The sequence below is a fragment of the Epinephelus moara genome, chromosome 4, assembly GCF_006386435.1.
Source record: "Epinephelus moara isolate mb chromosome 4, YSFRI_EMoa_1.0, whole genome shotgun sequence".
Taxonomy (NCBI): Eukaryota; Metazoa; Chordata; class Actinopteri; order Perciformes; family Serranidae; genus Epinephelus; species Epinephelus moara.
The window spans coordinates 28,727,289-28,740,356 of NC_065509.1; the positions used below are offsets into that span (position 1 = coordinate 28,727,289).

The 13,068-nt window shown below is 42.0% G+C and overlaps 1 protein-coding gene across 2 annotated transcripts; it reads right to left on the bottom strand.

The window, feature by feature from the left end:
• Positions 1-114: 114 nt before the first annotated feature.
• Positions 115-11,842, bottom strand: srpx2 (sushi-repeat containing protein X-linked 2). 2 transcript variants are annotated; one of them, XM_050042643.1, is made up of 11 exons: positions 11,816-11,842; positions 11,587-11,656; positions 8,699-8,776; positions 8,394-8,585; positions 6,260-6,436; positions 5,821-5,944; positions 5,608-5,729; positions 4,106-4,285; positions 3,856-3,989; positions 3,650-3,771; positions 115-1,046 (listed from the first exon to the last, which is right to left on the bottom strand). In XM_050042643.1, exons 2-11 carry the CDS (start codon positions 11,630-11,632, stop codon positions 866-868), a joined length of 1,356 nt encoding a protein of 451 aa, XP_049898600.1. In that variant the 5' UTR covers positions 11,633-11,656; positions 11,816-11,842; the 3' UTR covers positions 115-865. The 2 variants fall into 2 exon arrangements, with proteins under 2 accessions (XP_049898600.1, XP_049898599.1); XM_050042642.1 differs by having other exon boundaries at positions 11,759-11,835.
• Positions 11,843-13,068: the final 1,226 nt, after the last annotated feature.

The window sequence follows — 13,068 nt, forward strand, 5'->3', positions numbered from 1 at the left end:
ACTCTGGATTTATTAAAAGAGCGTTGACACAGTCATTTTATGATTTTAAAATTCAGGTTGTATATATATTAATGCAATTCAAATTCATGCACAGCACTTAGCACAGAAGGACTATTGTAATGTGTCACATGTTTTCTTTATAATTGTACAGAATTACACTGATGAGTGGTAAAACAAGTCATTATATAAAATTCCTGGTGTTGCATCTAACAAAATTATCATGTAAAAATTGTATTTATATAGTTGCATAAAAAGTCTTATTTGAAATTGTTAAATTTGTCTATTTTGCAGATACAAATGTAGATTTTTATCTTTTAACTGTGTGATCAGAGACATGTTTTACCTCGAGGTTGCCATGAATATTCTGTTCACCCAATAAAAAATTTACTAAACACAAAGACATGCTTGATCGTCCATACCAGCTGGATTTAAAAAGAATCTGTCTACGAAATTGTTCCTCAGTAGTCTTTTGTAGGAGGTGTCGGTATTTAGATAACAGTTTTACTAACAGGGCCCTGACATAAACACTAACCCACATCATGTATCCAACCTAACTTTATGTATCAATGGTTCAAACTGTCTTTTCATACTAATGTGTTTTACTCAAGCTTGTCTCTTATTATCTGTCGCTGTGACGTCCACTCTCTGGCCTTTGTTCCTTTCAGATGATTATTCAAGAGAGAAAACAGTGCTAGCACTTCAGTGTTGTTTAGTGATCACATTTAAACACGAGGAACTGCCTTCTTGTCCTCTTTCCCCTCCTAATGTCCCTCTGGACCTGCTTCCTGCTTGTTTGTCCTTCCTCATCTTGTGTTTAGTAATACTGATGAGCTTATCGCTGTGGCAACCAGAGAGGTTTATTGAATTAGTCACAGAATTCCCTGTGGTGCTCCAGCCGTTCTCGCTCCTCTTCATCCAGCAGGAAGCTATCGATGTAGGAGAACAGCTCGTCCGACGACATGGGGGCGATGAAGCGCTCTCGGTCTGAGCCCAACTTGTCCAGCAGCAACATGCTGAAGTAATATCTGGAGATTCTGAACACTTGTCTACAGAGAGACACAGATTAGATTAATGAAGGAACACTCGACTATCTCATGATTCAATATTATTAAAGCATATCCACTGGGCTCTCCTGCTGGCAGGACACTCCTTTTTTTAGCTTGCTTTGGTTGCTAAGGTCTTTTGTACAACAATCTAGGTAGTCCTTAAGTTTAAGACTAAGACAAGGAGAAAACCATGAATATTTATGTGAACAGTTTAAGGAAACATTAAGGAGAAGACTTAAGGTTGTGCAACTTATTTAATTATGAGGAAACCTTGACTAAGGGTGCGTTCCGAATCGCATACTTTTTCTTTGTACTATGATGTACTGCAGCTGCCCTTAAAAAGTACATCCATCCATCCATCCATCCATCCATCCATCCATTTTCATTTGCTTATCCGAGCCCGGGTCGCGGGGGCAGCAGGCCAAGCAAAGCACCCCAGACGTCCCGCTCCCCAGCAACACTTTCCAGCTCCTCCTGGGGGACCCCAAGGCATTCCCAGGCCAGATGAGAGATGTAATCCCTCCAGCGTGTTCTGGGTCTGCCCCGGGGCCTCCTACCAGTGACGGGGGCGCCCAGGAGGCATCCTGATTAGATGCCTTAACCACCTCAACTGACCCCTTTTGACAGGGAGGGGCAGCAGCTCTACTCTGAGCTCCCTCCGGATGTCCAAGCTCCTCTTTAAGGCTGAGCCCAGCCACCCCACAGAGGAAACTCATTTCAGCTGCTTGTATCCACAACCTCATTCTTTCGGTCACTACCCAGAACTCATGACCATAGGTGAGGATTGAGATGTAGATGAACCAGTAAATCAAAAGCTTTGCCTTCCAGCTCAGCTCCCTCTTCACCATGACGGACCGGCGCAGCGCCTGCATCACTGCAGAAGTTGCACCAAAGCGCCGATCCATCTCACACTCCAGTCTACCCTCACTCGTGAACAAGACTCCCAGATACTATACTTGATCTCCCTCGCTTGAGGCAGTAATCTCTCCCAACCCTGAGAGGGTATTGCACCATTTTCCGACAGAGAACCATGGCCTCAGATTTGGAGGTGTTGACTCTCATCCCAACGGCTTCACACTCGGCTGCAAACTGCCCCAGTGTATGCTGGAGATCACGGTGTGATGGAGCCAACAGAACCACATCATCTGCAAAAAGCAGAGATGCAATTCTGAGGTCCCCAAATCAGACCCCTTCCTCCCCCCGGCTGCACCTTGAGATCCTAAACAGTCAATATTCCTATTATTACTATTCAACTGGTCATCAGTTACTTGCATTAGCTGTCAGCCATCATTGTGGCTTCTTAGGGCTTTCAATCAACTGTCAACAAGCAGTCATCTGTTGGTGGCTCAGTCAATGTGATGTATTGTCCACTGTGCAGAGGATTGTGGGTCAGAACAGCCAGAAAAGTATGCTTAATGCATCCGACTAGATGTAGTAGAACATTCTGGTATTTTTGGTATACTGCATTTGACATTTTATGCATTGGGACATACTAAATCCTTTTCTGGCATAACCTACTATCTAATATGGAAGCATGGGTAGTGGAACGCACAGTAAGACTCTAAGGAAAATCTCAGTTTAAGGTGTTTTGTGCAACCGACCGCTGGTTCCAAAAGAGAGCTGAGCTGAGTCGAGTCAAGCTGAACCATGCTGTGGAAATTCGGCACAACATTCACTCTCTCCAAGCTGTTTGGTCTCCACCAACTAACCAGCTGCTAAATGCACAGCTGTGTTCACCAACCAGTTGCTAACTTTGTCTGCTGCTGTTTTGTGTGTTGTTCAGAGTTGTTTTTGCTAAAAGCAGTTGCATCTGGAAACGAGGTTGATGAGAGTGGTGAGAGTGAAGATGCTCCGGTATAGTCTCTTTTATAACACACACAGTCACTTTATCCATTATTGATATTAGACTATTAATTAGTGCAGCTTTAATCTTAACTTTGTAATGCTCTCTTGTCTATATTTATGGAGGTATCCTAAAGAATGTCTTAAGTGTTTAAATACACTTCACTCAACCACTTCTGCCTTGGTGATGTCTCCCATGTTTCCCAGAGTGCTTTGTGCCACACTAAAAGAATGAGCCTCAACATGCTGCTCTCACTCAGCTGTGGGATTTGTGTGTGTCAGTGAAGAGACTGAAGACATTTTCCAGTCTGGAAAAAGTGAGCAGTACCCCTTACTCAGATTACACAGTTGGTGGAAAATCTATATCTTTGCCTTTCTCTAAGATAAACTCAGTCCTACATGGTTATGTCTGGGGCAAAATGGTGGTCTTTAAAATAAGCTTTTACTTACTGATTCTCATATGAAACAAAACATGTTTACTATTGATATTCTGTCAGTCTCAAAATCCCATTACTGCTATCCTGGAATTATGACGTTGCTATTTTTACCAATGTTAATCCGTCAGCTGGATATTTTTCCACAGAGGTTCTCTTTTTATTAGGAGGCTCCTGACATTTAAATGGAGTGAGGAGAAACAATTCGAGAATGGGAGTTACATAAAGCCATTTCAGGATGGAATTATTCAACTAAACGAATGTTTTCCTCCCACAAAGAGCCATAAAACGGCTGAATAACTAAGTGATGATGTATCACACTGTTACCTCAAACCCTCGATGACTTCAGAGCTGAGCAGGCTTTCTTTAATGCGGCCTGTTTCACGAGGCGGAGAGCCCAGGAGCTCGATCACAGTTACATGTCGCAGGTCTAATCCACAGTCTGCTTTCTGATTCAAAGGAAAATAAGATTTTAGTTGTTTATCCAAACTTCCTTAAAAACACCAGCAGTAAAAAAAAAAACACTTCCTCACTTGTATCATGACGTTCTGCAGCTGGTAGTCGGAGTCCGTCATGTTGGGCGCAGACATGATCAGCAGCCTCCTCTTTTCATAGAACTGATCCAGGAGAGCGGAGACCGTCTTCACGTCTGATTTGATGTCCATTGCTACAAACACACAGCCACAATTGCATCCTGTATTTAAACCTTCTCACACACCATGCATACTGTAATGTTTATGCTGCAAATTCATAAGCATGATAGGCATTTTTATGCAGACTCACAAACACACTCAGCAGGGTCTCCGCCCCAGCTGCGGTTGAACAGGCAGACACGACTAGATACACCCCTCCTTTCATATCCTCCGTCACAGTGGTAGTCACAGGTTGCACCGTAGTTATTTCCATCAGAGGAGCAGGTGAGATAGCCGTGCATAGGTGCAGGTAATTCTGGACATCTTCTCACTGGAAGGAGAACACAGTGAGAATAAGAAATCCCATAAAGGTTATAATGCTGTTTTTAGGTTGAAGGAGCTGTATGCAACATTCAGAGCATTGATATAGCATCAAACTATTTGCTATGTAAAGATATAGTAGAGTAAATGCGTCCTGAGCAGGAAATGAAGTTACACTCCTTCCCTGAGTGGTCCAACTATGGGGTCAGGGGCTAGCTAATCGCTCCCTGCACTGCGCTCATAGAGCAGTTACTGCTGATAACGCTGTCCCAACTCACGGTGGCAGAATAGTGTCACAGAAGTGTAACACCCACTCTCAGGTTCCCCCCAGTTAACACTGTTAGCTCTGTCAGCACTGTTGCCGTTGTTAGCGCTGTTCACACTGTTAGCACCATCAGCTGCTAGCTGTGGCTCAGCCAACTCCATGTTGAGAGCCATGTGCAGACAATCCAGGCTCGGACTCTAGCTAGACTCTTTGCTGTTATTCCAAGGGACAGCTGGCAGGACAGGCCCGTGGATGGAACAGGTGTGACATTTTGTTGACATGTTATGTATGCGACTTGATTTAAAAGCTATGATTTAAAAAGCAGCTAGAAGCAGTTAGCAGCTAACTCAAAGAAGAAGAAGAGCAGCTGAGAATTATTGGGAAAACAATAAGATTTGACCTTCGAGCAGAGGATGAGAACAGCCACCATATAAGAGGAACAGTAAATGACTGGCGTGGCCATGTAATGCCAACAAGTATGTTACATGTCACACTAGAGCAGTGGTTCCCAACTGGTGGGTTGCGGTCAAAGAGTGGGTCCTGGGTCCATTCTGAATGGACCGCAAGTGACTTGCAAATGTGTCAAGTTTGTTAAAAACACACCGTATTTTTAAGTACAGTGAATTTCCGCCACAGAGCTTTTATTTTGGAGTGCAGTTTCCTGCTGTAGAGTGAGTGAATGACAGACAGCCACTTGACATAAACAGCAAACTAGCTGGATGACATGGCAAAACACAAGTATGACACTGAATATATTAAACTGTGTGGGCCTTGAACTAATGACTAAGGAGAAATCTGGTCCCTGTGACTGGACCGGTTGGAAACCACTAGAGGCCGGAGTTGTTGTTACATGTCATGCCCATCACGCCTCTTTTGCCTCCAGGATGCCAGCATGCTATCTAAGATCACACACCCAGGCCGCATTATGCTGCCATTGTTTGGTTTTATATAAAAAAAACAAAGGTGGAGTAATTAAGAGACTTCTTAACAGCTCTACCGCGGGATCTCTGTGTACCTTCAGCTCCTTCAATGTTTAGTATTCAAACTCATCTCATAAATCAACTTACCCTCAACACGTACAATAAACTTGCAGGCCGCTCTGTTCCTGGATTGATCGTACACTTTGTATCGGATAATGTTTTGTCCCTCTTTAAAGTCGGTGCCCGGCTCCTGGCCTACTAATATTATACTGCAGAGAGAGAGAAATACAGTGTAGGCAGAGTGTTTAATTTAATTTTAAAGTCAACACGAAAAGGAAGCAAAGGAAAGGAGCGACATACTCAAGTGTTTTGTCAGACGTATCTTTAGCAGTGGGGGGGTCCCAGGTCACTGTAGCAGTGAGTTTTCCAGGCTCGGCGTACTTGATTCTGGATGAAGGACACTTGATCTTTGGAGGGTCAGTATCTGACATAAACAGGTGGAAAATTACAACATTATTGGAGATTTTGCAGGAAGTGAATTCATCTATCTGTAGCAGTCGTACAGAGCAGAATATGGCAGACAGCAGACCACAGTTCTGGATTCAGTCCAGGCGAGCAGGAAATATGCCTTTGTTTTTGTGTGACTCAGAGACTGCTGTTGTGAAAGAATAATGAAAAACTGGACAGCAAAACAGACGGTCTGAATTTAGGTCCATGTTATGGCAGTAAGTTGAACCTCAAGTTGACAGTTGAACAAAGACTTCTGAGCTTAAACATCTGGTCAGAGCTTGATATGTACCTTCACACTCTGGCTGTACGCCGCTCCATGACCCACGGCGCTGACAGGTACGTGAGTGTTGCCCCTCGATGCGATAGCCGCGGTCACAGGTGAAATCACATCTGGAGTCCACCATGAAGCCGTGAGTGCAGGTGTATCTGCCATGGGGAATGAGGGGCAGCACGTGGCAACGAATCCCTGAAGGAGCATCACCACACAGACATTAAGCATTGGTTAGAGGAAATGAATGAATGAATGAATGACTCTTTTTAGTGTCCAGTATTTACAGGGTCAGCCTGTCAAATGTCCAAGAACTCATAAATCCCTGAGTTTCCCTCTTACTGTTATTGCAGGATACTGCTCACAGTGGTCGAGACCTCTACGAGTCAAGGCAAATGGTGTTTTCATGTGCTCCTTAGATGGCTGTTTTTCTGACTTTGGTGTGTTCATGAGCTTTAGGTTGTAATGTGGAAACAACATGGACACTACAAAGAAGATGTGTTGTGTTTTATTGCTCAGAGTGATTAACCCTTTGCAACCTAGAGCAACATCATTTTTCCTGAGCTGCTTTCAGACGCCTTTCCCAAGTATTTAAAACTTTGAACCCTGAGTAAACTGGTGCAATTTCTTTTGGAAACAAAAGGAAAAAAATCAATGAGCAGCTTGGTACTTTCTTTTTTACAAATTTTCTTGTTTTTAATTTCCACTTTTTACTAATTTCTTGCTACGTTTATGGGTCATTTCTTTTCTTCAGTGCTCATTGCCTTTAAAAGAAATCAAGCCAGTTTGCTCAGATTTCACAGGGTTAAATGATGATGAAGAACAAAGGGAACGGACCGGGTAAGCCACGAAATGTGATCAGGAAATCATCTTCAGATTATTCTGACACCACATAGATGCAGCACAAGGCTGTGGCGATAACTGGGACATCTGCTATTTGCCCCTCAAAGAACGACAGATCATTGGTCAGTGACATTTCTGTAATATCATATTAAGCTTACACAGCCTACCTACATACAGATGAGATGCTGAATCGATGCATTAAATAAATATTTCATCTTTATTTATGTAAATAATTACTGGTAATGCACTGAAGAGAGGTTTTTTTGGGGTGGAATGTGCATCTACTATAACAGAGAGCCTAGTATTCACATGCTTTTCAGTGATCCAAATACAAGTAAACAGCTGAGTCACATCCCTGTTCCTGTAGTCATTGTCTGAGAGGCATCATGACGCATTAGTGTTTACACTACAAAAGATATGTGGTCAAATGCATCCCAGACCACCTCAGCAAATGGTTCAAGTGATCGGATCACAATGTGTCTTGGTGGTCGTTTAGACTTGTATTTAGTGCTGTCCACTTGTGATCGGATCACCCAAAACACACGTTAATGTCAGGTGTAAACAGGCACAGAATGTCACGGAGGAACTGACACCATATTTTGCAAAAAGTATCAGGACTCGTAGAGATCAACATGTATCAACTCGACGGAAATGATACTGTAAAAGAATGAGTCAGCCCATCACTTATTGACAAAAGGCTATTTCCCGTCTCCAGCTCATTCAAAACTCAGCTGCCAGACTTTCAACAAATCCCAAGAGACAAGACCACATAACTCCCACTCTTGCAATGTTACACTGGCTTCCTGTTAAGTATAGAAATGATTTTAAACTATTACTAATGACTTTTAAAGTCCTACATGGCCTTGCTCCAACATACATTATAGATTTACGTACACCCTATGAGCCTAGCCGCTGCCTGCCCTCCTCAGGTAGGACCCTCCTAACTGTTCCTACAGCCCGCCTCGTTACAAAAGGAAACCGGGCAATTTCCGTTAGAGCCCGACAGCTGTGGAACTCCTTACCTGAGGAACTTAGGCTGGCAAAGTCAGTGTCTTTGTTTAAAACACAACCCTCCCAACATACTTTTACAGGAAGGCTTTTTTTCAGTAAATGTGTTTAGTCTAGTCTAGTTTCCATCCTTCTTTTATCAATTTTATTATTTGGTTTGCTTATTTTGGTTCTTCTTCTTCTTATTATTATTATTATTATTATTATTTTTTTTTATCATTAAAAGTGCAGTGCCTATGTTTATGGTAATCACCTGCCACTAATGTGTTTTGAATAAGGTAAAAAGTAATCAACTTCCACATACTGCGGCAGTAAGCAGTCCCAGACCAGCGTCGGTTGGCGAGGCACTGAACCGAGCTCTTCCCCAGCAGTCGGTATCCTCGATCACAGCTCATCTCACAGCGGGTGCCCAACGTGCTCGTGTAGGCCCTGCCTCGAGGGGAGCGGCAGGACACCTCTCCATTGGTCAGAACCGGAGAATGGCACCAGTTTGGGTCTGTTAGCAAAACCAAATCTGTGTCAAACACTGATGGTGGAAAGCAGTGTGTTTTATACTCAGATACCAGAGGTGTTAAAGGTGTGTGTGTGTGTGTGTGTTTCCATACGCACTGCTATAGTCCAGTTGAGGAGTGTGGTCTTGCTCTACGAAGTCATTGTAGCTGTCGTATGTTGTGGTCCCAGAGGCAGCTGAAAAAACAAACGTCAGACATGAGGAAACATCAAACAACCCTTTCACATTTCTCATGTGGCCATGATTCTCCCCACACAATCTCTTTTCCATAACCTCCTCTCAGGTGTCCTTTAACACAAGCTCAGTAACATTCCAGCTCATAGACACCTGGATTTACAATCATCGATACTCCTGGAAACTCCTGAGGGTTTGCAAACTGTGAGGAAGGTCAGAAAACATGGAAATCTTGGAAACAGCATGAATATGATGGTGTTTTCTTGACAAAAGACTTTATTGTAGTGTTTTCATGCCTTTAAAACCACAACTTTCACCACAAATTAGGACAAACAGCCTGTTCTCATTACTGACCTGGCCACTGTCCCTCTTACTAATCTATTTTCATGTAATAAGAAGAAGGGTGTGTGTGCCATACTATGACCTTCATTCTTAATCCTGTCTCTGATTCTGCACAATAAATCCTTTTTACTGTCTCCTTTCTCAGTGGTTGTGGTTCAGGCACATTATCACTTTCTAAAACCCCAAAAAGGACACCATGTTTAGAGCCGAGTGCCAAACTTTCCAGTGTGTCAACCTCCACCCCCATTTCAAGGCAGTTCCTGTACTGCTTCCTTTGCTTCAGCTCAATCGCTAGTTTCTGGCCCTGAACCAAACAAAGTTCACTTTAACACAGTTTCTAATTATAATAACAACGATGCATCACATTTAACTTCTCCTTCTCCAAGAGCTGGCTCAGATTGTTCCAGCGATGTGTGGATTAAACCCTATCGTCAGCGTTTTCTCTCATAATGAACCCAATGTTCCACTCAGTAACACTTCCCCAGACTAATATTTCCCAAGTCCCCCTCACAGTGAATTACTCACAGAGGAAATAAACAAGCAAAGCCCATCAGTCAGACGGTCTGCACTGCAGGGCTCAAATAGAGACAGACATTACTTCAGGTGACATGCACCATCATGCATACGGCAACTAAAAGGGGTTTTTAATTACATGCAGCTAAAACTACCGCAGGGCTGAACATTAACTAAGCACGTTAACTCAAGCACTGTATAACTGAGGTACTTTTACTTTACTAAACCTTTTTATGCTACTTCTACTCCACTACTTCAGAGGGAAATACTGTACCCTTTACTCCACTACATTAGGCTAACAGCTGAAATGCATTGTGAAAGATTAAACCTGTCAAAACACTGCGCTTAACTTCACAACACCAGAGACTGAATGGGTTGTAGCTGCTGCTGCTGCGGGAGTGTGAGCTCCATGCTGGGGACACACAGCGAGAGGGCTAACTGTTAGCATCACATGGCTAACGTTACCTAACAGCTATTAACAAGTATATCGAATGGGTTAAGCAGTTTCGGTGTTGGTGTGAGTTTGTTGGGACTGTTTTAAAGCTCAGTGTTGAATGACTGCCGCTGCTGTTGTGTTAGCTCATGCTAACAGGGCAGTTGAACTGACTGTTCGCCTGGAGGTGAGCGGCTACAGAGGCGGGCAGCAGCAACTTAAGTGTCGATCTGGTTGGGATCAGACCCCTGGATGAAAAAGCATCAAATGCAGGTATCTTTTTACTTTTGACGTTTTAATACTACTTGATACTGAGTTATTTTGGTCAATTCCTCAAAGGTATTGGGTACTGATACCCAGCCCTAGTTTCATTCGTGGCCCCAAGAGGTCAAATAGCCTAATTAAATATCTAAGAAAAGAAAAAGCAAAGATTAGAGATACAAATTTGTGTAGCAGACCCTTGTTGTTATTTCCTACTCTATTAATTGTGTTACCACACCTCAGATTTATCATGTGACTCTTTGAAAGTGCTCAACCCCTTGGTGAAGAACCAATGGACTAAACTACCAACCTGTACATGAAGTAGTCTGAACAAGCTCAACAGTTAAATTTTGCATACACATTGTTGCTTCAGTGTATCACTCACAGGGGCCATTATTCTGCAGGATTAGTATTTTTACTTTTGATACTTAAAGTAGCTACAATTAACTGATAATGCTTCCTGTCAGCAGGACTTTGAATGCAGCACTTTTACTTGTGACGTAGTACTTTTACACACTGGTACTTTCACTCATGTAAATGATCTGAATACCAAGACACTGACAAACATGGTGCATCACACACCACTCACAGTACTGACTTTACCTCAGACATGCACGCTGCAGGCAGAGTGAGTCACACCAGTGGAAGGTGTGTAGTTAGTCATAATGTCGCCTGTTTGAGTTACAAAGGCTTCATTTATCTCTAATGACAAAGGTGACCAGCATCCTTTCAATCACTCTGCATTATCATCTGAGCTTCCGGGTGGATCTCAGGTCAGGCTATTATCTCTGCAGGATTAAATGAAGGCTTTAGCACACTTGGCCCAGAGGGGGACTCCTCAGTAATTAACTGGCAGTGATTGGAGCCGAGCTGTAATTAAACTGCTTGGTCAGCAAAGCAGAGGGGCTCCTAGAGAGGGGGGCAGCTCAGCTACGAGCTCATTTTAACTTCATTTGGACTGATTCTGTGCCAGTTGCATGTTGGGAGATGTTGTGCATCCCTTCAGCTTCTCATTCCTGAAGCCGGCTGTATTTGCATTCATACAGTTGCCTCAAAAATTCAGCACATCTGTATCCAATACAGCTGTTATTACTGCTGAGATGAAGGTATTTCCCTACTGCAGGGGAGGATGTGGATGTTTGACTAACTTCAGCTAGCAATCATGTCATAAAATATATTTTTTACAACTTCACTACTATTCAGAGTTCACAAACTAAGACATATATGTAAATAATTGACGTTACCTTTATTGTTTGGACTCACCTGTAAAGTATAAAATGAACAGAGCAACAAAGCGGCTGGAGAGCATGTCAGAAACACAAAGATGACACTCCTGGAAAAAAAAAAGTTTTTTAGCGCAGGTTGGTTCAGATCCCAGAGTCCAACAAAGACAAACAAAGTTATAATCCAGAGATAGTTTACAACAATAACAAACCACTCTTTAAAAAAAACTTGAGTTCCCCGCTGAGGACAATAGGCGCTCCCGTCATACCAGAGTCTCTGCAGCTTTTTGAAAAGGATCCTTCTAGTTCATCATCAAAGTCAGACACCACTTGGTGGCGCTATGGGACCTCCTGTGTCTGACTGTTTCCTCCCACCGCTGCATTAGAACTGATGATTGAGCCATTTTATAAAAGCCCGCCCCTCACAGCAGTAACAGCACATTAACCCAGAGAGTGAAGATTACCGTATTGACAAATTAATAGATCCCTTAAAAAACGCCTGGTCTCCTAACCAACTTACAGATAATGTACTGGAATGTTTCCAAATTAAAAAATGTAGACCTTTGTTACACATCCCTTTTTCACAATGTAAAATAGTTTAAGAAAACTTAATAGAGTACGCACTTTTCCAAAAAGGACATATTGTATTTATTTATTCATTTATTTGCTTGTTAATTGGTTGTCTGCTTGCGATAGATCCTTAAAAAAAGTGAAGATTATAGGCTACAAATGAAAAAATAATCATAAAATACAAAAGTGATACTAATAGAACACAAGCTGTAGGGTACATACGCCTACATCAACATAAACACACATATACCTGTAAGAATGCATACATAAACACATGGCTGCAAAATCTAAAAATACACATAACATCTTTATTAAACTGTCTATGGGACACCCATTCAAACGAATCATTCACTCTAGTATTATTTGTTATAACTGGCAGTGTGACTAATGAGCTCAGTGATGACTTGTTGGACCTTAAAGTGATTAAACATTTTTAATTTCCCCTGATTATGACACTCATATAATCTTTATCCCCAGTCATTCCTTATGGAACTTCTATTATTATATGAATAGTGTATAATATCCTTTATTTAGCCTATATATAGCACTTTTCACTGCAACATGTATGCAACAAGTATGCAAAGTGCTTTGAAGACTTAAAGCAGAAAATACATATGGCATTACAAAATAGATCTAAACAGTTTGTTGCAATATATCTAGTGTCCACTTTTACAGTTTAATGTCATACTTTGTTGTGAAAATGTCATCACATGTGATTAAAATGTCCCTCAGAAAGCCTAAAAGATTTAATGCTGTAATATAAATAAAATAATCTTGATGTTTATCTAATAAATGCCATGTTATGATCATTTAACGTACCCAGCTGATGTAATTTCACTCATTTAAGTGTGTCACATCAGCAGAGGAGTAATACATGTAATTATAAAGTCAGACACAGCACGAGACAGGAAATAACACTGCTGCCCTCAAAATAAAAGCATAAATTTGAGTT

What these genes read in the sequence shown, in the direction of transcription:
- srpx2 (XM_050042643.1), bottom strand. Translation starts at nt 11,632, where the DNA reads ATGCTCTCCAGCCGCTTTGTTGCTCTGTTCATTTTATACTTTACAG. An exon ending in CGTACAGCCAGAGTGTGAAG is followed by an intron (nt 5,945 to 6,259) that starts GTACATATCAAG and finishes TGTTTATGTCAG; the next exon opens with ATACTGACCCTCCAAAGATC. An exon ending in GAAGTCATCGAGGGTTTGAG is followed by an intron (nt 1,047 to 3,649) that starts GTAACAGTGTGA and finishes GTCTCTCTGTAG; the next exon opens with ACAAGTGTTCAGAATCTCCA.